Source organism: Nerophis ophidion, linkage group LG10, assembly GCF_033978795.1.
Source record: "Nerophis ophidion isolate RoL-2023_Sa linkage group LG10, RoL_Noph_v1.0, whole genome shotgun sequence".
NCBI lineage: Eukaryota > Metazoa > Chordata > Actinopteri > Syngnathiformes > Syngnathidae > Nerophis > Nerophis ophidion.
Genome location: NC_084620.1, coordinates 56,666,623 through 56,689,879, shown reverse-complemented (window position 1 = coordinate 56,689,879; position 23,257 = coordinate 56,666,623). Strand labels below are relative to the sequence as shown.

General features: G+C 40.4%; 1 protein-coding gene across 1 annotated transcript; it reads left to right on the top strand.

Annotated features, from left to right (window-relative positions):
* The first annotated feature begins 11,647 nt into the window (after positions 1-11,647).
* echdc3 (enoyl CoA hydratase domain containing 3) lies at positions 11,648-22,794 on the top strand. The gene is made up of 6 exons (XM_061914205.1): positions 11,648-11,837; positions 16,730-16,851; positions 16,972-17,069; positions 19,287-19,487; positions 19,552-19,730; positions 22,483-22,794. Exons 1-6 carry the CDS (start codon positions 11,659-11,661, stop codon positions 22,634-22,636), a joined length of 933 nt encoding a protein of 310 aa, XP_061770189.1. The 5' UTR covers positions 11,648-11,658; the 3' UTR covers positions 22,637-22,794.
* The last annotated feature ends 463 nt before the right edge of the window (positions 22,795-23,257 follow it).

The following is a 23,257-nucleotide window of genomic DNA, read 5'->3' as shown; positions in this document are numbered from 1 at the left end:
CCTGGGAGGCCCAAACGCATTGTGAGGGTCTGCTGGGAACGTCTGGCAGAGTCTCCTGTCAGACAAAGTTTCAATTCCCACCTCCGGAAGAACTTTGAACATGTCACGAGGGAGGTGCTGGACATTGAGTCCGAGTGGACCATGTTCCGCACCTCTATTGTCGAGGCGGCAGATCGGAGCTGTGGCCGCAAGGTAGTTGGTGCCTGTCGGGGCGGCAATCCTAAAACCCCCTGGTGGACACCAGCGGTGAGGGATGCCGTCAAGCTGAAGAAGGAGTCCTATCGGGTCCTTTTGACTCATAGGACTCCGGAGGCAGTGGACAGGTACCGACAGGCCAAGCGGTGTGCAGCTTCAGCGGTCGCGGAGGCAAAAACTCGGACATGGGAAGAGTTCGGGGAAGCTATGGAAAACGACTTCCGGACGGCTTCGAAGCGATTCTGGACCACCGTCCGCCGCCTCAGGAAGGGGAAGCAGTGCACTATCAACACCGTGTATGGTGCGGATGGTGTTCTGCTGACCTCGACTGCGGATGTTGTGGACAGGTGGAAGGAATACTTCGAAGACCTCCTCAATCCCACCAACACGTCTTCCTATGAGGAAGCAGTGCCTGGGGAATCTGTGGTGGACTCTCCTATTTCTGGGGCTGAGGTCGCTGAGGTAGTTAAAAAGCTCCTCGGTGGCAAGGCCCCAGGGGTGGACGAGATCCGCCCGGAGTTCCTTAAGGCTCTGGATGCTGTGGGGCTGTCTTGGTTGACAAGACTTTGCAGCATCGCGTGGACATCGGGGGCGGTACCTCTGGATTGGCAGACCGGGGTGGTGGTTCCTCTCTTCAAAAAGGGGGACCGGAGGGTGTGTTCCAACTATCGTGGGATCACACTCCTCAGCCTTCCCGGTAAGGTTTATTCAGGTGTACTGGAGAGGAGGCTACGTCGGATAGTCGAACCTCGGATTCAGGAGGAACAGTGTGGTTTTCGTCCTGGTCGTGGAACTGTGGACCAGCTCTATACTCTCGGCAGGGTTCTTGAGGGTGCATGGGAGTTTGCCCAACCAGTCTACATGTGCTTTGTGGACTTGAAGAAGGCATTCGACCGTGTCCCTCGGGAAGTCCTGTGGGGAGTGCTCAGAGAGTATGGGGTATCGGACTGTCTTATTGTGGCGGTCCGTTCCCTGTACGATCAGTGCCAGAGCTTGGTCCGCATTGCCGGCAGTAAGTCGAACACATTTCCAGTGAGGGTTGGACTCCGCCAAGGCTGTCCTTTGTCACCGATTCTGTTCATAACTTTTATGGACAGAATTTCTAGGCGCAGTCAAGGCGTTGAGGGGTTCCGGTTTGGTAACCGCAGGATTAGGTCTCTGCTTTTTGCAGATGATGTGGTCCTGATGGCTTCATCTGACCGGGGTCTTCAGCTCTCGCTGGATCGGTTCGCAGCCGAGTGTGAAGCGACCGGAATGAGAATCAGCACCTCCAAGTCCGAGTCCATGGTTCTCGCCCGGAAAAGGGTGGAGTGCCATCTCCGGGTTGGGGAGGAGACCCTGCCCCAAGTGGAGGAGTTCAAGTACCTAGGAGTCTTGTTCACGAGTGAGGGAAGAGTGGATCGTGAGATCAACAGGCGGATCGGTGCGGCGTCTTCAGTAATGCGGACGTTGTACCGGTCCGTTGTGGTGAAGAAGGAGCTGAGCCGGAAGGCAAAGCTCTCAATTTACCGGTCGATCTACGTTCCCATCCTCACCTATGGTCATGAGCTTTGGGTCATGACCGAAAGGATAAGATCACGGGTACAAGCGGCCGAAATGAGTTTCCTCCGCCGTGTGGCGGGGCTCTCCCTTAGAGATAGGGTGAGAAGCTCTGCCATCCGGGAGGAACTCAAAGTAAAGCCGCTGCTCCTTCACATCGAGAGGAGCCAGATGAGGTGGTTCGGGCATCTGGTCAGGATGCCACCCGAACGCCTCCCTAGGGAGGTGTTTAGGGCACGTCCAACCGGTAGGAGGCCACGGGGAAGACCCAGGACACGTTGGGAAGACTACGTCTCCCGGCTGGCCTGGGAACGCCTCGGGATCCCCCGGGAAGAGCTAGACGAAGTGGCTGGGGAGAGGGAAGTCTGGGTTTCCCTGCTTAGGCTGTTGCCCCCGCGACCCGACCTCGGATAAGCGGAAGATGATGGATGATGGAAAACAAGAAAAAAATGAAAATTTAATTTTGAAACATAGTTTATCTTCCTTCAATTTCGACTCTTTAAAGTTCAAAATTCAACCGAAAAAAATGAAAAGAAAAACTAGCTAATTGGAATGTTTTTGAAAAAAAAAAAACACTTAATTGAACGGTTTTAAAGAGGAGAAAACAAGAAAAAAAGAAAATTTAATTTTGAAAAATAGTTTATCTTCAATTTCGACTCTTTAAAGTTCAAAATTCAACCGAAAAAAATGAAAAGAAAAACTAGGTAATTTGAATATTTTTGAAGAAAAAAAAAACACTTAATTGAACGGTTTAAAAGAGGAGAAAACAAGAAAAAAATGAAAATTCAATTTTGTAACATAGTTTATCTTCAATTTCGACTCTTTAAAATTCAAAATTCAACCGAAAAAAATGAAAAGAAAAACTAGCTAATTTGAATGTTTTTGAAAAAAAAAAAAGACTTAATTGAACGGTTTAAAAGAGGAGAAAACAAGAAAAAAAATGAAAATTCAAGTTTGTAACATAGTTTATCTTCAATTTCGACTCTTTAAAGTTCAAAATTCAACCGAAAAAAAGGAAAAGAAAAACTAGCTAATTTGAATGTTTTTGAAAAAAAAAAACACTTAATTGAACGGTTTAAAAGAGGAGAAAACAGGAAAAAAATGAAAATTACATTTTGTAACATAGTTTATCTTCAATTTCGACTCTTTAAAGTTCCAAATTCAACCGAAAAAAATTAAAATAAAAACTAGCTAATTTGAATGTTTTTTGAAAAAAACAAAACACTTAATTGAACGGTTTAAAGAGGAGAAAACAGGGAAAAAAAATGGAAATTTAGTTTTGTAACATAGTTTATTTTCAATTTCGACTCTTTAAAGTTCAAAATTCAACCGAAAAAAATTAAAAGAAAAACTAGCTAATTTGAATGTTTTTGAAAAAAAAAAACACTTAATTGAACGGTTTAAAAGAGGAGAAAACAAGAAAAAAAATGAAAATTCAAGTTTGTAACATAGTTTATCTTCAATTTCGACTCTTTAAAGTTCAAAATTCAACTGAAAAAAAGGAAAAGAAAAACTAGCTAATTTGAATGTTTTTGAAAAAAAAACACTTCATTGAACGGTTTAAAAGAGGAGAAAACAAGAAAAAAATGAAAATTCAATTTTGTAACATAGTTTGTCTTCAATTTCGACTCTTTAAAGTTCAAAATTCAACCGAAAAAAATGAAAAGAAAAACTAGCTAATTTGAATGTTTTTGAAAAAAAAAAACACTTAATTGAACGGTTTAAAAGAGGAGAAAACAAGAAAAAAAATGAAAATTCAAGTTTGTAACATAGTTTATCTTCAATTTCGACTCTTTAAAGTTCAAAATTCAACCGAAAAAAATTAAAAGAAAAACTAACTAATTTGAATGTTTTGGAAAAAAAAAAAACACTTAATTGAACGGTTTAAAAGAGGAGAAAACAAGAAAAAAAATGAAAATTCAAGTTTGTAACATAGTTTATCTTCAATTTCGACTCTTTAAAGTTCAAAATTCAACTGAAAAAAAGGAAAAGAAAAACTAGCTAATTTGAATGTTTTTGAAAAAAAAACACTTCATTGAACGGTTTAAAAGAGGAGAAAACAAGAAAAAAATGAAAATTCAATTTTGTAACATAGTTTGTCTTCAATTTCGACTCTTTAAAGTTCAAAATTCAACCGAAAAAAATGAAAAGAAAAACTAGCTAATTTGAATGTTTTTGAAAAAAAAAACAAACACTTAATTGAACGGTTTAAAAGAGGAGAAAACAAGAAAAAAATGAAAATTCAATTTTGTAACATAGTTTATTTTCAATTTCGACTCTTTAAAATTCAAAATGCAACCGAAAAAAATGAAGAGAAAAAACAGCTAATTCGAATCTTTTTGAAAAAATTCAAAACAGAATTTATGGAACATCATTTGTAATTTTTGCTGATTAAAAATAATTTTTTAAATAGGTTAAAATCCAATCTGCACTTTGTTAGAATATATAACAAATTGGACCAAGCTATATTTCTAACAAAGACAAATTATTATTTCCTGTAGATTTTCTAGAACAAAAATCTTAAAAGGAATTCAAAAGACTTTGAAATAAGATTTAAATTTGATTCTACAGATTTTTCTAGATTTGCCAGAATAATTTTTTTGAATTTTAATCATAATAAGTTTGAAGAAATACTTCACAAATTTTCTTCGTCGAAAAAAACAAAGCTAAAATGAAGAATAAAATTAAAATGTATATATAATCCTTTACAATTAAAATAAAAAAAAAATACTTGAACATTGATTTAAATTGTCAGGAAATAAAAGGAAGGAATTGAAAAGGTAAAAAGGTATATGTGTTTAAAAATCCTAAAATAATTTTTAAGGTTGTATTTTTTCGAAGCTAAAATGAAGAATTAAATAAAAATGTATTTATTATTCTTTACAATAATGAAAAAAAATACTTGAACATTGATTTAAATTGTCAGAAAAGATTTTAAAAGGTAAAATGTATATGTGTTTAAAAATCCTAAAATAATTTTTAAGGTTGTATTTTTTCTCTAAAATTATTTTTCTGAACGTAAAAAAATAAATGAATTTATTTAAACAAGTGAAGACCAAGTCTTTAAAATTTGTTCTTGGATTTTCAGATTCTATTTGAGTTTTGTCTCTCTTAGAATTAAAAATGTCCAGCAAAGCAAGACCAGCTTGCTAGTAAATAAATACAATTTTAAAAAATAGAGGCAGGTCACTGGTAAGTGCTGCTATTTGAGCTATTTTTAGAACAGGCCAGCGGGCGACTAATCTGGTCCTTACGGGCGACCCGGTGCCCGCGGGCACCGCGTTGGTGACCCCTGCGGTACAGCTAGCACGACCAGGGACCGAGACCACGCAGTTGGTGGGGGTTGCCATGGTTACGCTTCGCCAGTTGCTGACGCAGCATTTCATTTGTGAAAATAATGGATTCTACTCATACTGGTGAGACGTCTTCAGCAGGGGTGCCCACACTTTTTCTGCAGGCGAGCTACTTTTCAATTGACCAACTCGAGGGGATCCACCTCATTTATATATATCATTTATATTTATTTATTTATGAAAGAGACATTTTTTGTAAACAAGTTGAATGTGTTTAATGATAATACAAGCATGTGTAACACATATAGATGTCTTTCTTTCACAAAGACAAGAATATAAGTTGGTGTATTACCTGATTCTGATGACTTGCATTGATTGGAATCAGACAGTAATGATGATAACGCCCACATTTTCAAATGGAGGAGAAAAAAAGTTGTCCTTTCTGTACAATACCACATGAAAGTGGTTGGTTTTTGGCATCTAATTCATCCAGCTTCCATACACTTTACAAGAAAAACATTGGCGGCAAATTCCGTAGCTTGCTTGATTGACATTCACGGCACCCGAGGGTCTTGTGAGATGACGCTGGCTGCTGCCAGTTCATTATTATGAAAAAATGACAGAGAGGAAGGCGAGAAACACTTTTTATTTCAACAGACTTTCGCGCCGTACCTTACGTCAAAACTCTAAAGGCCGACTGCACATTTCCTATCTTCGCAATAAAAGCCCTGCTTCATGCTGCCTGCGCTAACAAAATAAGAGTCTCGGAAAGCTGGCGTGCACAAGTGATGTGCACGCCAGCTTTCTGAGGGATCGCTTGTGCACGCCAGTTTTCCGAGACTCTGTATTTAGTTAGCGCAGGCAGCATGAAGCAGGGCTTTTATTGTGAAGATAGGAAATGTGCAGTCGGCCTTTAGAGTTTTGACGGAAGGTACGGCGCGAGAGTCTGTTGAAATAAAAAGTGTTTCTCGCCTTCCTCTCGGTCATATTTTCATAATAATGATCTTGCAGCAGCCAGCGTCATCTCACAAGACCCTCCGGTACCGTGAATGTCATTTAAGTGACCTCTTGGTGAAGATTGATGATCACTCATTTTTAGGTCTATTTTTTTTAAAAGCCTGGCTGGAGATCGACTGACACACCCCCCGCGGTCGACTGGTAGCTCGCGATCGACGTAATGGGCACCCCTGCCCTAGTCTATACCAGACCTGGGCAAAAGAAGGCGGGGGCCACATGTGGCCCGTTAAGCTTTTCCAAATAATTTTTTTTAGATTTTTAAGATGGAAAGGGTAGCTGCCATTATGATGTTCAGTGATGGGCACCCCTGGTCTTCAGCTACAGTACACAGAGAGAAATATTTGTCTTTTTAGGCAGCCCCGCTAAAAATGTATTTGCAAGCGGAAAGAAAATAAGCAAACAAACAAAAAATGCTAATAAAAAAAATGTCAACAAAAAAATGTTTGCAAGACAAAGATATTATAAACCAACATAATGTATTTTCAACACAAAAAGCGCTCTACGTCAAACACGAACCCAGAAGTGTTACAGGTGATCCCTCAGAGTCTGTAAATGTTGAAATTTATAAATAAAGTTTTTTTTAATTAAAAATAAATAAATCCCTCAGAGTCAAGCATGGCTCGTAGATTGCTGCCCCATGAAGAGAAATAAGTGTCTTTTTAGGCAACCAAACAAAAAAATATACTTGCAAGAGGAAATAAAATAGGCAAAAAAAAAAAAAAGATAATAAAAAAAATTTCAACAAAAAAATGCTTGCAAGACAAAGTCATTATAAACCAAAATATTGAAATTTCAACACAAAAAAATGCTGACCACGCGGTCAGGGACACTTTACGTCAAATACGCCATGATGTCCCGAACCCGAACGTGTTACAGGTGATCCTTCAGAGTCGGTAAATGTTGACATTTATAAATAAAGGTTTATCAAATTTTAAAAAATGTAATAAAATAAATAAATAAATCGCTCAGAGTCAAACATGGCTCGTAGATTGCTGCTCCATGAAGAGAAATAAGTGTCTTTTTTGGCAACCAAACAAGAAAAATAGACTGGCAAGCAGGAAAAAAAATAAGCAAACCAAAAAGAAATGCTGTTAAAAAAAATGTCAACAAAAAAAAACGTTTGCAAGACAAAAACATTATAAACCAAAGTAATGCATTTTCAACCTCCAAAAAAATGCTGACAAAAATGTCTTTTCATCAAAAGCAAATATTTGTAAACAAAAATGATTAATTTCAAATAAAAAAAAATACACATTTTGAAACATAATAACAACTTTTGGTAGAGTAAAGTTTTTTCTTTAGTTGGTGAAGACTCAACGTCAATCTTGTGGGCGGGGCTTGCGCTGAAATGGATTATTAATCTACTTGTTCATTTACTGTTAATATCTGCTTATTTTCTGTTTCAACATGTTCTATCTACACTTCTGTTAAAATGTAATAATCACTTATTCTTCTCTTCTTTGATACTTGAAATTAGTTTTGGATGATACCACACATTTAGGTATCGATCCGATACAGGTAAAAAAACAAAGATGCTAAAGTGACAGTTGATGGGTAGAAAACAAAGATGCTAAACTGACAGTTGACAGGTAGAAAAACAAAGATGCTAAACTGACAGTTGACAGGTAGAAAACAAAGATGCTAAACTGACAGTTGACAGGTAGAAAACAAAGATGCTAAACTGACAGTTGACAGGTAGAAAACAAAGATGCTAAACTGACAGTTGACAGGTAGAAAAAACAAAGATACTAAACTGACAGTTGACAGGTACAAAACAAAGATGCTAAACTGACAGTTGACAGGTAAAAAAACAAAGATGCTAAACTGACAGCTGACAGGTAGAAAACAAAGATGCTAAACCGACAGTTGACAGGTAGAAAACAAAGATGCTAAACTGACAGTTGACAGGTAAAAAAACAAAGATGCTAGAGTGACAGTTGATGGGTAGAAAACAAAGATGCTAAACTGACAGTTGACAGGTAGAAAAACAAAAATGCTAAACTGACAGTTGACAGGTAGAAAACAAAGATGCTAAACTGACAGTTGACAGGTAGAAAAACAAAGATGCTAAACTGACAGTTGACAGGTAGAAAACAAAGATGCTAAACTGACAGTTGACAGGTAGAAAACAAAGATGCTAAACTGACAGTTGACAGGTAGAAAACAAAGATGCTAAACTGACAGTTGACAGGTAGAAAAAACAAAGATACTAAACTGACAGTTGACAGGTACAAAACAAAGATGCTAAACTGACAGTTGACAGGTAAAAAAAACAAAGATGCTAAACTGACAGTTGACAGGTAAAAAAAACAAAGATGCTAAACTGACAGCTGACAGGTAGAAAACAAAGATGCTAAACCGACAGTTGACAGGTAGAAAACAAAGATGCTAAACTGACAGTTGACAGGTAAAAAAACAAAGATGCTAGAGTGACAGTTGATGGGTAGAAAACAAAGATGCTAAACTGACAGTTGACAGGTAGAAAAACAAAAATGCTAAACTGACAGTTGACAGGTAGAAAACAAAGATGCTAAACTGACAGTTGACAGGTAGAAAACAAAGATCCTAAACTGACAGTTGACAGGTAGAAAAAACAAAGATACTAAACTGACAGTTGACAGGTAGAAAACAAAGATGCTAGACTGACAGTTGACAGGTAAAAAAAACAAAGATGCTAAACTGACAGTTGACAGGTAGAAAACAAAGATGCTAAACTGACAGTTGACAGGTAGAAAACAAAGATGTTAAACTGACAGTTGACAGGTAAAAAAACAAAGATACTAAAGTGACAGTTGATGGGTAGAAAACAAAGATGCTAAACTGACAGTTGACAGGTAGAAAAACAAAAATGCTAAACTGACAGTTGACAGGTAGAAAACAAAGATGCTAAACTGACAGTTGACAGGTAGAAAACAAAGATGCTAAACTGACAGTTGACGGGTAGAAAACAAAGATGCTAAACCGACAGTTGATGGGGCGGTTTAGCTCGGTTGGTAGAGTGGCCGTGCCAGCAACTTGAGGGTTGCAGGTTCGATTCCCGCTTCCGCCATCCTAGTCAATGCCGTTGTGTCCTTGAGCAAGACACTTTACCCACCTGCTCCCAGTGCCACCCACACTGGTTTAAATGTAACTTGGATATTGGGTTTCACTATGTAAAGCGCTTTGAGTCACTAGAGAAAAGCGCTATATAAATACAATTCACTTCACTTCAAGTAGTTACAGGATCATACATTGTTTATATTCAAAGTCCAGGGACGTATTTCCTGACATTATAAACATTATATGAATTTAAAAAAAACAAGGAAAAATTTTGTGATGCTATTAAATATCGATGTAATCATAATAGTATCGACTAAATAGACTCCTGTACTTGGTATCATTACAGTGGATGTCAGGTGTAGATCCACCCATGGTGTTTGTTTACATTGTGACGCAGGTGACCTATTGTATCCTCCTACGGTTTGTAGTGAACCATTTTTAGCTATTCCTCGTCCTCCAGTGATAATGGTACATGTAAGAAACTTACTTTATTTGTCGCCATGGAGGCGGGGATCAGTGAGTTAGAAGTAGCCTTTTTGTTGGTCAGTATCGCCCACTTTGGTGTCCCTTCAAACGTCTTGTATGCGGAAGTCCGAAACTGACCAATGAAAAGGCTTCTAATATATTGCTGCGAGGGGGTCCCGCCCTCGGGATTGAAAATACCCCCAAAAAATGAAATTATATATTTTTTGGGTTGTATATTTTATTTATTTTTTCTTGCAAATATTTTTTGGGTGTGTATAATTGCACATTTCTCTCCATGCTGTGTGATTCAATTTATACTTCAGACTTGATAATCCGTCACCATTTTTTTTTCAAATAACCACGTGAATAGATATGATAAAAAAAAAAAATATATATATATATATATAACTTTCTGAGACAACTTTACAATGTATGTGTGTTAATTGAAAAATAAACAAATGTTACACTCTGAACCACTCTATTACTACCACCATAGACATCTTCTAAGTGGACGCAGCATGGAGCACTACTGCCTATTGGCGCTGACGAGATTCGGGGCCGCCATCTTGGAGTGGTGATCTGCTCCACTCAGTGCAATTCATTATGCAGGAGCAATGAACTGTTAGCGCATTTAACTCATCTTACCTCACTGAATACCACTCATTTTTACAACCTTTTTTGTCATACTTGTTTTCTACCTGTCAACTGTCAGTTTAGCATCTTTGTTTTCTACCTGTCAACTGTCAGTTTAGCATCTTCGTTTTCTACCTGTCAACTGTCACTTTAGCGTCTTTGTTTTTTTACCTGTCAACTGTCAGTTTAGCATCTTTGTTTTCTACCCGTCAACTGTCAGTTTAGCATCTTTGTTTTCTACCTGTCAACTGTCAGTTTAGCATCTTTGTTTTCTACCTGTCAACTGTCAGTTTAGCATTTTTGTTTTTCTACCTGTCAACTGTCAGTTTAGCATCTTTGTTTTCTACCTGTCAACTGTCAGTTTAGCATCTTTGTTTTCTACCTGTCAACTGTCAGTTTAGCATCTTTGTTTTCTACCTGTCAACTGTCAGTTTAGCATCTTCGTTTTCTACCTGTCAACTGTCAGTTTAGCATCTTTGTTTTCTACCTGTCAACTGTCAGTTTAGCATATTTGTTTTCTACCTGTCGACTGTCAGTTGAGCATCTTTGTTTTCTACATGTCAACTGTCAGTTTAGCATCTGTGTTTTCTACCTGTCAACCGTCAGTTTAGCATCTTTGTTTTCTACCTGTCAACTGTCAGTTTAGCATCTTTGTTTTCTACCTGTCAACTGTCAGTTTAGCATCTTCGTTTTTCTACCCGTCAACTGTCTGTTTAGGCCAGTGGTTCTCAAATGGGGGAACACGTACCCCTAGGGGTACTTGAAGGTATGCTAAGGGGTACGTGATATTTTTTTTAAAATATTCTAAAAATAGCAACAATTCAAAAATCCTTTATAAATATATTTATTGAATAATACTTCAACAAAATATGAATGTAAGTTCATAAACTGTGAAATGAAATGCAACAATGCAATTTTCAGTGTTGACAGCTGGATTTTTTTGTGGACATGTTCCATAAATATTGATGTTAAAGATATATTTTTTTGGGAAGAAATGTTTAGAATGAAGTTGATGAATCCAGATGGATCTCTATTACAACCCCCACTTTAAGTTGATGATTACTTCTATGTGTACAAATATTTATTTATAATTGGATCACTTGTTTATTTTTCAACAAGTTTTTAGTTATTTTTATATATTTTTTCCCCAAATAGTTCAAGAAATACCACAAAAAAATGAGCAATATTTTTCACTGTTATACAATTTAATAAATGACAAACTGATAACATAGTGCTGTATTTTACTTCTTTAGCTCTTTTTTTACACCAAAAATGCTTTTCTCTGATTAGGGGGTACTTGAATTAAAAATATGTTCACAGGGGGTACATCACTGAAAAAAGGTTGAGAACCACTGCTTTAGGCTGATTGCCGGCTCCTCATCACCACTTCAAGATGGCGGCCCAATTTTTTGCGTGACAGCAGCCAATGATGCGTCTCCATAGAACATGTCTATTACGTCAAATACGCGATGACGTTATGAATCAGGAAGTGATACAGGTGATCCCTCAGAGTCCAAACATGGCTCGTAGATTGTTGTGCACGACGACAAAACTTATTTTGGCCAGGCCTCCACTGCCCGTTGGACCACGCTTCTTCTCTCGTACAGAACCAGAACCAGAACCACTGACCGTCCGCAGGCAGAACGACGGAATCAGGTGACCTCTTTGTTGTTGATTTCGCGCTCCAGCGGCGAACTCGCTTTAAAAAGTTGCAGAAACTCTTCTGTTTCGCTGACAAGTCGCTACTCTTTATTTCAGTCCGACTATCTCGACAGATTGAAACATTCTGATGAATTCGGTGTAATTCGGCAAAAGTCCACTGTTGCGTAACGTGTTGTTTAACTTGAAAATGTCCTCCCCCCTGGCCAGTTTAATAGGTACAGCTGCTGTGCATGTCGGTGTTTTTTTTTTTTTTTTAAATATATAAATCTTTATTTATAAATTTCAACATTTACAAACAGTTGACAAACATTTATCAAAGTACGAAAACAGCGCCAGGGGGTTGTAAATTCAAAGTAACTCTAATAGAATAATATATATATATATATCCATCCATCCATCCATCCATCCATCTTCTTCCGCTTATCCGAGTCGGGTCGCGGGGGCAGCAGCCTAAGCAGGGAAGCCCAGACTTCCCTCTCTCCAGCCACTTTGTCTAGCTCTTCCCGGGGGATCCCGAGGCGTTCCCAGGCCAGCCGGGAGACATAGTCTTCCCAACGTGTCCTGGGTCTTCCCCGTGGCCTCCTACCAGCTGGACGTGCCCTAAACACCTCCCTAGGGAGGCGTTCGGGTGGCATCCTGACCAGATGCCCGAACCACCTCATCTGGCTCCTCTCCATGTGAAGGAGCAGCGGCTTTACTTTGAGTTCCTCCCGGATGGCAGAGCTTCTCACCCTATCTCTAAGGGAGAGACCCAAACTCATTTGGGCCGCTTGTACCCGTGATCTTGTCTTTTCGATCATGACCCAAAGCTCATGACCATAGGTGAGGATGGGAACGTAGATTGACCGGTAAATTGAGAGCTTTCCCTTCCGGCTCAGCTCCTTCTTCACCACAACGGATCGGTACAACGTCCGCATTACTGAAGACGCCGCACCGATCCGCCTGTCGATCTCACCATCCACTCTTCCCTCACTCGTGAACAAGACTCCTAGGTACTTGAACTCCTCCACTTGGGGCAGGGTCTCTCCCCAACCCGGAGATGGCATTCCACCCTTTTCCGGGCGAGAACCATGGACTCGGACTTGGAGGTGCTGATTCTCATTCCGGTCGCTTCACACTCGGCTGAGAACCGATCCATATATATATATATATATATATGGATCGGTTATATATATATATATATATATATGTGTATATATATATATATATATATATATATATATATATATAACAAAGTGCAAAGCTCACTCAATTTCAGTAAATAACTTAAATTTGGAACACAGCATCATCGTTTTCACAGCTTTTTGGTTGTTAGAGGTAGAGAGTGTTTTAAAGGCCTACTGAAAGCCACTACTAGCGACCACGCAGTCTGATAGTTTATATATCAATGATGAAATATTAACATTGCAACACATGCCAATACGGCCTTTTTAGTTTACCAAATTACAATTTTAAATTTCGCGCGGAAGTATCATGCTAAAACGGCGCGGTATGATGACACGTGCGCGTGACGTCATGCATGGTAGAGGACGTTTTTGTTCCAGCACCGTTCCCAGCTGTAATTCGTCTCTTTTCATCGTATAATTCCACATGTGTTGCTGAATTTTTTGCAATTTTTTCAATGAAAAATGGAGACGTCAAAGAAGAAAGCTGTAGGTGGGAAGCGGTGTATTGCGGCCGCCTTTAGCAACACAAACACACACACATTTTGATGTTTACATTCCCGAAAGATGACGGTGAAGCTTTACTATGGAACAGAGCGGTGAAGCGAACATGGTTCCCTACCACATGTCAACCGGCAGGTTTCAGTGAGAAAATGGTGGTAATAAATCGGCTCTTACCGTAGACATGAATGGAGAGCTTGCGTTGTTCCTCCTGCGCCTGTCAAAGAGGCAACTGCGGACTCGCTTGCCTCCTCCCACCGGCCGCCCCCGACCGTCAGGTGGTTCCACCATGGAGGAGGGGGGGGGGAAATCTCAGCCCGACCGCCTTCGCCTCGTCGAGAAACGTGGCTTCACTCGGAGACACTGGCGGTCACCACACCCGTGGCCACACCCCTCCGACTTTCAGGTTGTACAAGTACGACCATATAATCTCACTTAAAGACTAGTAACACAATAAGCAGATAAGGGATTTTCCAGAACTATCCTACTAAATGTGTTTAATAACATCTGAATCGCTCTACCGTCTAGTTTTTATTTAATTTTTTTTCTTTCTAGTCCTTCACTCTCTCTTTCCTCATCCACGAATTTTTGATCCTCGTTCAAATTAATGGGGAAATCGTCGCTTTCTCGGTCCGAATCGCTCTCGCTGCTGGTGGCCATGATTGTAAACAATGTTTTGTTTTTTGTTTTTTCTTTTCTTGTTGTTGTTCTTTGTTTTATGTGAAGATTGCCGAAATAAAATACATTGATTGATTGATTGATTGATAATGTTCAGATGTGAGGAGCTCCACAACCCGTGACGTCACGCGCACATCGTCTGCTACTTCCAGTACAGGCAAGGCTTTTTTATTAGCGGCCAAAAGTTGCAAACTTTATCGTCGATGTTCTCTACTAAATCCTTTCAGCAAAAATATGGCAATATCGCGAAATGATGAAGTACGACACATAGAATGGACCCGCTATCCCCGTTTAAATAAGAACATCTCATTTCAGTAGGCCTTTAACTTGCACTTACAGATGTAGCGACAAACTGTATTTAGTGACAGTGGTTTTCTGAAGTTTTCCTGAGCCCATGTGGTGATATCCTTTAGAGATTGATGTCAGATTTTTGATACAGTGCCGTCTGAGGGATGGAAGGTCACGGTCATTCAATGTTGGTTTCCGGCCATGCCGCTTACGTGGAGTGATTTCTCCAGATTCTCTGAACCTTTTGATGATATTATGGAGCGTAGATGTTGAAATCCCTAAATTTCTTGCAATTGCACTTTGAGAAACTTTGTTTTGAACTGTTTGACTATTTGCTCACGCAGTTGTGGACAAAGGGGTGTACCTCGCCCCATCCTTTCTTGTGAAAGACTGAGCATTTTTTGGGAAGCTGTTTTTATACCCAATCATGGCACCCACCTGTTCCCAATTAGCCTGGACCCCTGTGGGATGTTCCAAATAAGTGTTTGATGAGCATTCCTCAACTTTATCAGTGTTTATTGCCACCTTTCCCAACTTCTTTGTCACGTGTTGCTAGCATCAAATTCTAAAGTTAATGATTATTTGCAAAAAAAAAAAATGTTTATGAGTTTGAACATCAAATATGTTGTCTTTGTAGCATATTCAACTGAATATGGGTTGAAAAGGATTTGCAAATCATTGTATTCTGTTTATATTTACATCTAACACAATTTCACAACTCATATGGAAACGGGGTTTGTAAAAAAGTTGACTTTCCTTATTGAAAAGCTGACTTACTAAAATAATATCATTCTTGAACCAATTGTTGAGGAAAAGAGATTTCTAGAGATGTAGTGAAGTGAATTATATTTATATAGCGCTTTTCTCTAGTGACTCAAAGCGCTTTACATAGTGAAACCCAATATCTAAGTTACATTTAAAGCAGTGTGGGTGGCACTGGGATCAGGTGGGTAAAGTGTCTTGCCCAAGGACACAACGGCAGTGACTAGGATGGCAGAAGCGGGAATTGAACCTGCAACCCTCAAGTTGCTGACACGGCCGCTCTACCAACCGAGCTATGCCGCCTAAATGTCATAAAACAAAAATTGCAACAACAAAGAACCAAGAAAATAACTTATGTTACATAATTTTCATACCAAAGATAAAAATAGCAATATAAAAATTTTTATATATATTTGCAAAAAAATTAAACAAAGAACCAATGGCCTAAAACAGGGGTAGGGAACCTATGGCTCTAGAGCCAGATGTGGCTCTTTTGGTCCAATATTATCGGCCGATAAATGCTCTAAAATGTAATATCGGAAATTATCGGTATAGGTTTCAAAAAGTAAAATTTAGGACTTTTTAAAACGCCACTGTAGGGAGAAGTAAGAGAGCGCCAATAAACCTTAAAGGCACTGGCCTAGTCACATAGTTACTGTTTTTCACACACACAAGTGAATGCAAGGCATACTTGGTCAACAGCCATACAGGTCACACTGAGGGTGGCTGTATAAACAACTGCAGTGGGAGAGAGGCCGTGCGCAACCCGAGGGTCCCCGGTTCAAATCCCACCTAGTACCAACCTCATCACGTCCGTTGTGTCCTGAGCAAGACACTTCACCCTTGCTCCTGATGGGTGCTGGTTGGCGCCTTGCATGGCAGCTCCCTCCATCAGTGTGTGAATGGGTAAGTGTGGAAGTAGTGTCAAAGCGCTTTGAGTACCTTGAAGGTAGAAAAGCGCTATACAAGTACTACCCATGTATTTATTTACAAATATGTGCCACACTGTGAACCCACACCAAACAAGAATGACAAACACATTTTGGGAGAACATACACAACATAAACAACAAATACCCAAAACCCCTTGCAGCACTAACTCCTCCGGGACGCTACAATATACACCCCCCGTTACCCCGCAACCCCGCCCTCCTCAATCTCCTCATGCTCTCTCAGGGAGAGCATGTCCCAAATTCCAAGCTGCTGTTTTGAGGCATGTTAAAAGAAATAATGCACTTTGTCACTTCAATAATAAATATGGCTTTTTTTTTTCCATAACTTGAGTTGATTTATTTTGGAAAACCTTATAAAAATTGTTAATGCATCCAGCCGGGCATCACAACAAAATTAGACATAATAACGTGTTCATTCCACCACTGTATGTATCGGTATCGCTAATGAAGAGTTGGAGAATATCGGGATATCGGCAAAAAAGCCATTATCGGACATCTCTAGAGATTGCCCTTTGTAACATTATGTCGGTGTTTTTTTGTAGGAGAATAATACTCAACAATCCCAAAAAGAGGAATGCATTGTCTTTGTCCATGCTGGAGTCTCTCAGGGAGGACATCCTTTCTGACCTGGACGGCCAAGATCTCAGAGTCATTGTCATTTCAGGTACACACGACGGTGCCATGTCTGATTGTAAAAGTCCATGTCACGTTGTGTGTGTGTGTGTGTGTGTGTGTGTGTGTGTGTGTCTGTGTGTCTGTGTGTCTGTGTGTCTGTGTCTGTCAGCTGAAGGTCCGGTGTTTTCTTCCGGACACGACTTGAAGGAGCTGACCTCGGAGCAGGGTCGAGACTACCACACGCGAGTCTTTCACGCCTGCACGGAGGTGAGTTACCTTGCCTCGCCGCTCCTTTTGTGTTGGCGTCAATTGACAGGAGGGAGGGCACAGGTCCGGTGGCCATGGATGAGGTTCTGGCTGTCCGGAGTCGGGACCCGGGGTGGACCACTCGCCTGTGCATCGGTTGGGGACATCTGCTGACCTGTCTCCACTCGGGATGGTCTCCTGCTGGCCCCACTATGGACTGGACTCTCACTATTATGTTAGATCCACTATGGACTGGACTCTCACTATTATGTTAGATCCACTATGGACTGGACTCTCACTATTATGTTAGATCCACTATGGACTGGACTCTCATTATTATGTTAGATCCACTATGGACTGGACTCTCACACTATTATGTTAGATCCACTATGGACTGGACTCCCACTATTATGTTAGATCCACTATGGACTGGACTCTCACTATTACGTTAGATCCACTATGGACTGGACTCTCACACTATTATGTTAGATCCACAATGGACTGGACTTCCACTATTATGTTAGATCCACTATGGACTGGACTCTCTCACTATTATGTTAGATCCACTATGGACTGGACTCTCACACTATTATGTTGGATCCACTATGGACTGGACTCTCACACTATTATGTTAGATCCACTATGGACTGAACTCTCACTATTATGTTGGATCCACTATGGACTGGACTCTCACTATTATGTTAGATCCACTATGGACTGGACTCTCACTATTATGTTAGATCCACTATGGACTGGACTTTCACTATTATGTTAGATCCACTATGGACTGGACTCTCACACTATTATGTTGGATCAACTATGGACTGGACTCTCACTATTATGTTTGATCCACTATGGACTGGACTCTCATACTATTATGTTAGATCCAGTATGGACTGGACTCTCACTATTATGTTAGATCCACTATGGACTGGACTCTCATACTATTCTGTTAGATCCACTATGGACTGGACTCTCACTATTATGTTAGATCCACTATGGACTGGACTCTCATACTATTATGTTAGATCCACTATGGACTGCACTCCCACTATTATGCTCGATCCACTATGGACTGGACTCTCACTATTATGTTAGATCCACTATGGACTGGACTCTCACACTATTATGTTAGATCCACTATGGACTGGACTCTCACTATTATGTTAGATCCACTATGGACTGGACTCTCACACCATTATGTTGGATCCACTATGGACTGCACTCCCACTATTATGTTAGATCCACTATGGACTGGACTCTCATACTATTATGTTAGATCCAGTATGGACTGGACTCTCACTATAATGTTAGATCCACTATGGACTGGACTCTCACACTATTATGTTAGATCCACTATGGACTGGACTCTCCCACTATTATGTTAGATCCACTATGGACTGGACTCTCACACTATTATGTTGGATCCACTATGGACTGGACTCCCACTATTATGTTAGATCCACTATGGACTGGACTCTCACTATTATATTAGATCCACTATGGACTAGACTCTTACTATTATGTTAGATCCACTATGGACTGGACTCTCACTATTATGTTAGATCCATTATGGACTGGACTCTCACTATTATATTAGATCCACTATGGACTAGACTCTTACTATTATGTTAGATCCACTATGGACTGGACTCTCAGTATTATGTTAGATCCACTATGGACTGGACTCTCACTATTATGTTAGATCCACTATGGACTGGACTCCCACTATTATGTTAGATCCAATATGGACTGGACTCTCACTATTATGTTAGATCCACTATGGACTGGACTCTCACATTATTATGTTAGATCCACTATGGACTGGACTCTCATTATGTTGGATCCACTATGGACTGGACTCTCACTATTATGTTGGATCCACTATGGACTGGACTCTCACTATTATGTTAGATCCACTATGGACTGGACTCTCACATTATTATGTTAGATCCACTATGGACGGGACTCTCATTATTATGTTAGATCCACTATGGACTGGACTCTCACTATTATGTTGGATCCACTATGGACTGGACTCTCACTATTATGTTAGATCCACTATGGACTGGACTCTCACTATTATATTAGATCCACTATCTGCGGTCCTCTCCAAGGTTTCTCATAGTCATTTACATTGACATCCCACTGGGTTGTGAGTTTTTCCTTGCCCTTATGTAGGCTGTATAAATAAACATTGATTGATTGACAAGAGCACTTCCTGTGTTGTCGCCTCAGGTCATGACTCTGATTCAAGACGTTCCTGTCCCGGTTATCGCCATGGTGAACGGCGTGGCCACGGCGGCAGGCTGCCAGCTGGTGGCCAGCTGTGACGTGGCGGTGGCGTCCGAGAAGTCCACCTTCGCCACCCCGGGTGTCAACGTGGGCCTGTTCTGCTCCACGCCGGCCGTGGCGATTGGCCGCGCCGTGCCCAGGAAGGTACGATGGCTCCACAACAACAACAACAACTCTCTTAGGTATCGATCCTATTGTTTACTGCCAGGTTGCCATGGAGATGCTCTTCACAGGCACGCCCCTGTCAGCCCATGATGCTTTGCTGCACGGGCTGCTCAGCAAGGTGGTGCCGGAGGAGCGACTGGAGGCGGAGACGTTGGCCATCGCCCGGCGGGTGTGTCAGGCCAGCCGCCCCGTGGTGGCGCTGGGCAAGGCGACCTTCCAAAGGTCTTTGAACACGACATTTACCAGTCCCGCCAGGATTTTGCCATGTGACAATAATGCTAATTTAAGCAAATTCGACCAATTCCTGCAAAGTTTGCGCAATGTCCAAAGCCCACACGTTTTTCGCCAATCTAAACTGTCTCTGAGTGGCGTTCAAACGCACACGTCAACCGTCTAATCAAAACATGTTTTTGTTTCTTGTGTAGAGGAGGCAAAAACAGCAACTTGTAACAATATATTAATTTTTCTGCTCAAATGGAACAATTGTCATTCTCCCGCACAGCTTAGAGGACTCCTGTTCCTGTCTATGGCGCTAAGCCTTCTGGGTAATGTAGTGTACAGACAATCACTTCCTTGTTTACATGTATTTACATGTTTGTTTAACTTTTGTTTGTCCAGGGTATTGCTGACCTAGCAAAGACGCAGTTAGAGATGTTGAGGTGTGATCATAATCTCTAATCCTTACTCATTTATGTGAAGTGAAGTGAATTATATTTATATAGCGCTTTTCTCTAGTGACTCAAAGCGCTTTACATAGTGGAACCCAATATCTAAGTTACATTTAAACCAGTGTGGGTGGCACTGGGAGCAGGTGGGTAAAGTGTCTTGCCCAAGGACACAACGGCAGTGACTAGGATGGCAGAAGCGGGGATCGAACCTGCAACCCTCAAGTTGCTGACACGGCCGCTCTACCAACCGAGCTATACCACCCAGGTTCAAACACTGATGAAATCTATTAAACAAGACAAGAAGCAAGGAATTAAACTGAGACAGAATTCAATTTAGCTCAATTGAGAAAAAACATGTAGACACTGTACCCTTGTACAGTGTAGTCCCACACTCTGAGGAAAGATTGTGTGCCTTGGACTTTCCCTGATTACATGGCAACAGTTGTTTCTAAGGGAGGGGGCGTCGTAAACCCCCATCGCCTTTGGTCACAAAAAAGTTCAAAGAAAAGGTCGTTAACAGCAGTTGCCCCCGGTCACAAAATAGTTTAAAGAAACGGTGCCTGGAGAGGAGTCAGGCCCTGCTTCCTCTCCGCTTTGTAGATCTTGGGTCAAAACACAATCTCCCTGTGGATTACAACAGAAGAAAGAAACCGACGCCTTCATGTCGCTTCCCATCCTACACAGTGGAGTTTCACAAGGCATTTTGTTTGGTAAGGTCAAAGACAAATTTTGTCTGCTCGCCGGGAACTCGATTGATTGATTGATTGATTGATTGATTGAAACTTTTATTAGTAGATTGCACATACAGTACATATTCCGTACAATTGACCACTAAATGGTAACACTCCAATAAATTTAAGTCGGGGTCCACGTTAATCAATTCATGGTCATCAATTCATTGAAACACAAAGTTTTGTGATAACTTGGATACAATTATTCCGACAATTTACTTACAAGAATTACATAATTACTAGTATAAATGTGTCAGAAAAAAAAATTTATGTTTAAGATGAACAAACACTTTTTAAAAGCGAAACATACACAGAGAACGTCTGCAACTTGTGGACATCGGAGTAGACAGCGGACAAGAAAGAAGTCTTCGGTGCTGTCGTTCATTATTATTATTATCATAATGAACTAAAACTGTCCGGTAATCGGATACTGAGCTCTAATTATGTGCTTTTGCTGCCATCCAGTGTATAGTTTTCGGCATATTTAGTATAATACAAGCAAAACATCAATACAGTTTGGGGCGGCATGGCGTAGTGGGTAGAGCGGCTGTGGCCGAAACCTGAGGGTTGCAGGTTCGCTTCCCACCTATTGACATCCAAATCGCTGCCGTTGTGTCCTTGGGCAGTACACTTCACTCTTGCCCTCTGTGCCCCTCATACTGGTGAATGAATGATGAATGAATGATTGGTGGTGGTCGGAGGACCCGTAGGTCCACCCCAGGGCAGCTGTGGCTACTGATGTAGCTTACCACAAATAGGTGTGAATCAATGATGGGTTCCCACTTCACTGTGAGCGCTTTGAGTATCTAACAATAGAAAAGCGCGATATAAGACTAATCCATTATTATTATAATTATTACAGTTTACCAATTTTTCCCCCCCAAAAAAATCCTGTGCATTTTGACATTAAGGCTACAAGGATCACTTTAAAAATGATTTTAAAAAAAAACACAAAATCGCAAGTGGAGTGTTTCATCCGACCGGCCTTCCCTCCCAGAGAATTAAAGTCCCTGGTCAATCCCAAGTTCTTTCAGTTGACATCTATGTTGAGTAAGAAGGACCATCAAAACAGAATAGGAATATTATCAAGTTTTACTAAAGCTGTAGGAGACCAGCCCATTCACTAATACAGTCATCTCGAATTGGTCTAACATTCAAACGGAAAAAGACACCTTCTTGAATCGGAAAACAGCCCCCACCTTGTCCAGAAAGGAATACAGCCTCATTGTTCTAATAAAAATAAGATTTAAAGGGAGTACTCTAACTCCCAAATTCCAAGTCTTTAAGGTAAAGCACACACTTGCGTACATAAGATACAAAGACAGACTACAAATGGAAAAACACTAGCTGCTTCAAACTATGACTAAAGAAAGAACTCTTAAACATATATGCATTCTCCACAGGAGTCAATGTTTTTGAAAAATTAAGCCTCACAACATCACCATTTTTGCTGCAAACTCAGGTTTTAGGCCGCAACAACCACGAAAAATGCTGCAAAATCCTGGAGGGACTTTTTAGCCATTCTAATCAAAGCTGCTATATATTTTTTGAGACCCTCCTGTCCTTCCTCCACAGACAAATGTCTCAAGGTAGAGATGCGGCGTATGCCACCGCCTCCAAGGTGATGGTCGACAACCTGGCTCTGAGGGACGGCCAGGAGGGAATAAGAGCGTTCATTGAGAAACGCAAGCCGGTGTGGAGCCACCAAGCTGACAAAGTCAGTGACTGACTAGATTTTTGATGCACAAAATGTGAAACAAGTACCTGGCTGCCTTTAAAAGAGACTCTGATGGAAAATCAAAATGATAGTTGACAAATAATCATGATCCATTCTCTGGCTGCTCCTTTGAAAATACTGTATGTAATAAAATTGTTTTATATTCTTAATATTTGTGGATTATTGAAGCCTTTTTCTTTAAAAAAAAAAAAATCGTATTTATAACAAAAATGGCATTTTTATTAAGAGTGGCGCTCATGGAGGGTAGACGCTCCCCTTTCCTCTCCTTTATCTCTCTTGCTTGCTTCTTTGTCTTGTCTTAACTTTCTTGTTGCCTCTTTTTGCACACATCTGAGGTCCTCTCCAAGGTTTCTCATAGTCAGCATTGTCACTGGCGTCCCACTGGATGTGATTTCTCCCTGCCCACTGGGGGTGAGTTTTCCTTGCCCTTTTGTGGGTTCTTCCGAGGATGTTGTTGTCGTAATGATTTGTGCAGTCCTTTGAGACATTTGTGATTTGGGGCTATACAAATAAACATTGATTGATTGATTGATTGATTGATACTTTTATTAGTAGATTGCACAGTTGAGTACATATTTCGTACAATTGACCACTAAATGGTAACACCCGAAT

Excerpts from the sequence above, each read along its gene's own strand:
- echdc3 (XM_061914205.1), top strand. The coding sequence starts at position 11,659 with ATGAATCAGGAAGTGATACAGGTGATCCCTCAGAGTCCAAACATGGCT. Across the intron at positions 17,070-19,286 it reads TCTTTCACGCCTGCACGGAG|GTCATGACTCTGATTCAAGA; the intron begins GTGAGTTACCTT and ends TTGTCGCCTCAG. Across the intron at positions 19,488-19,551 it reads GCCGCGCCGTGCCCAGGAAG|GTTGCCATGGAGATGCTCTT; the intron begins GTACGATGGCTC and ends GTTTACTGCCAG.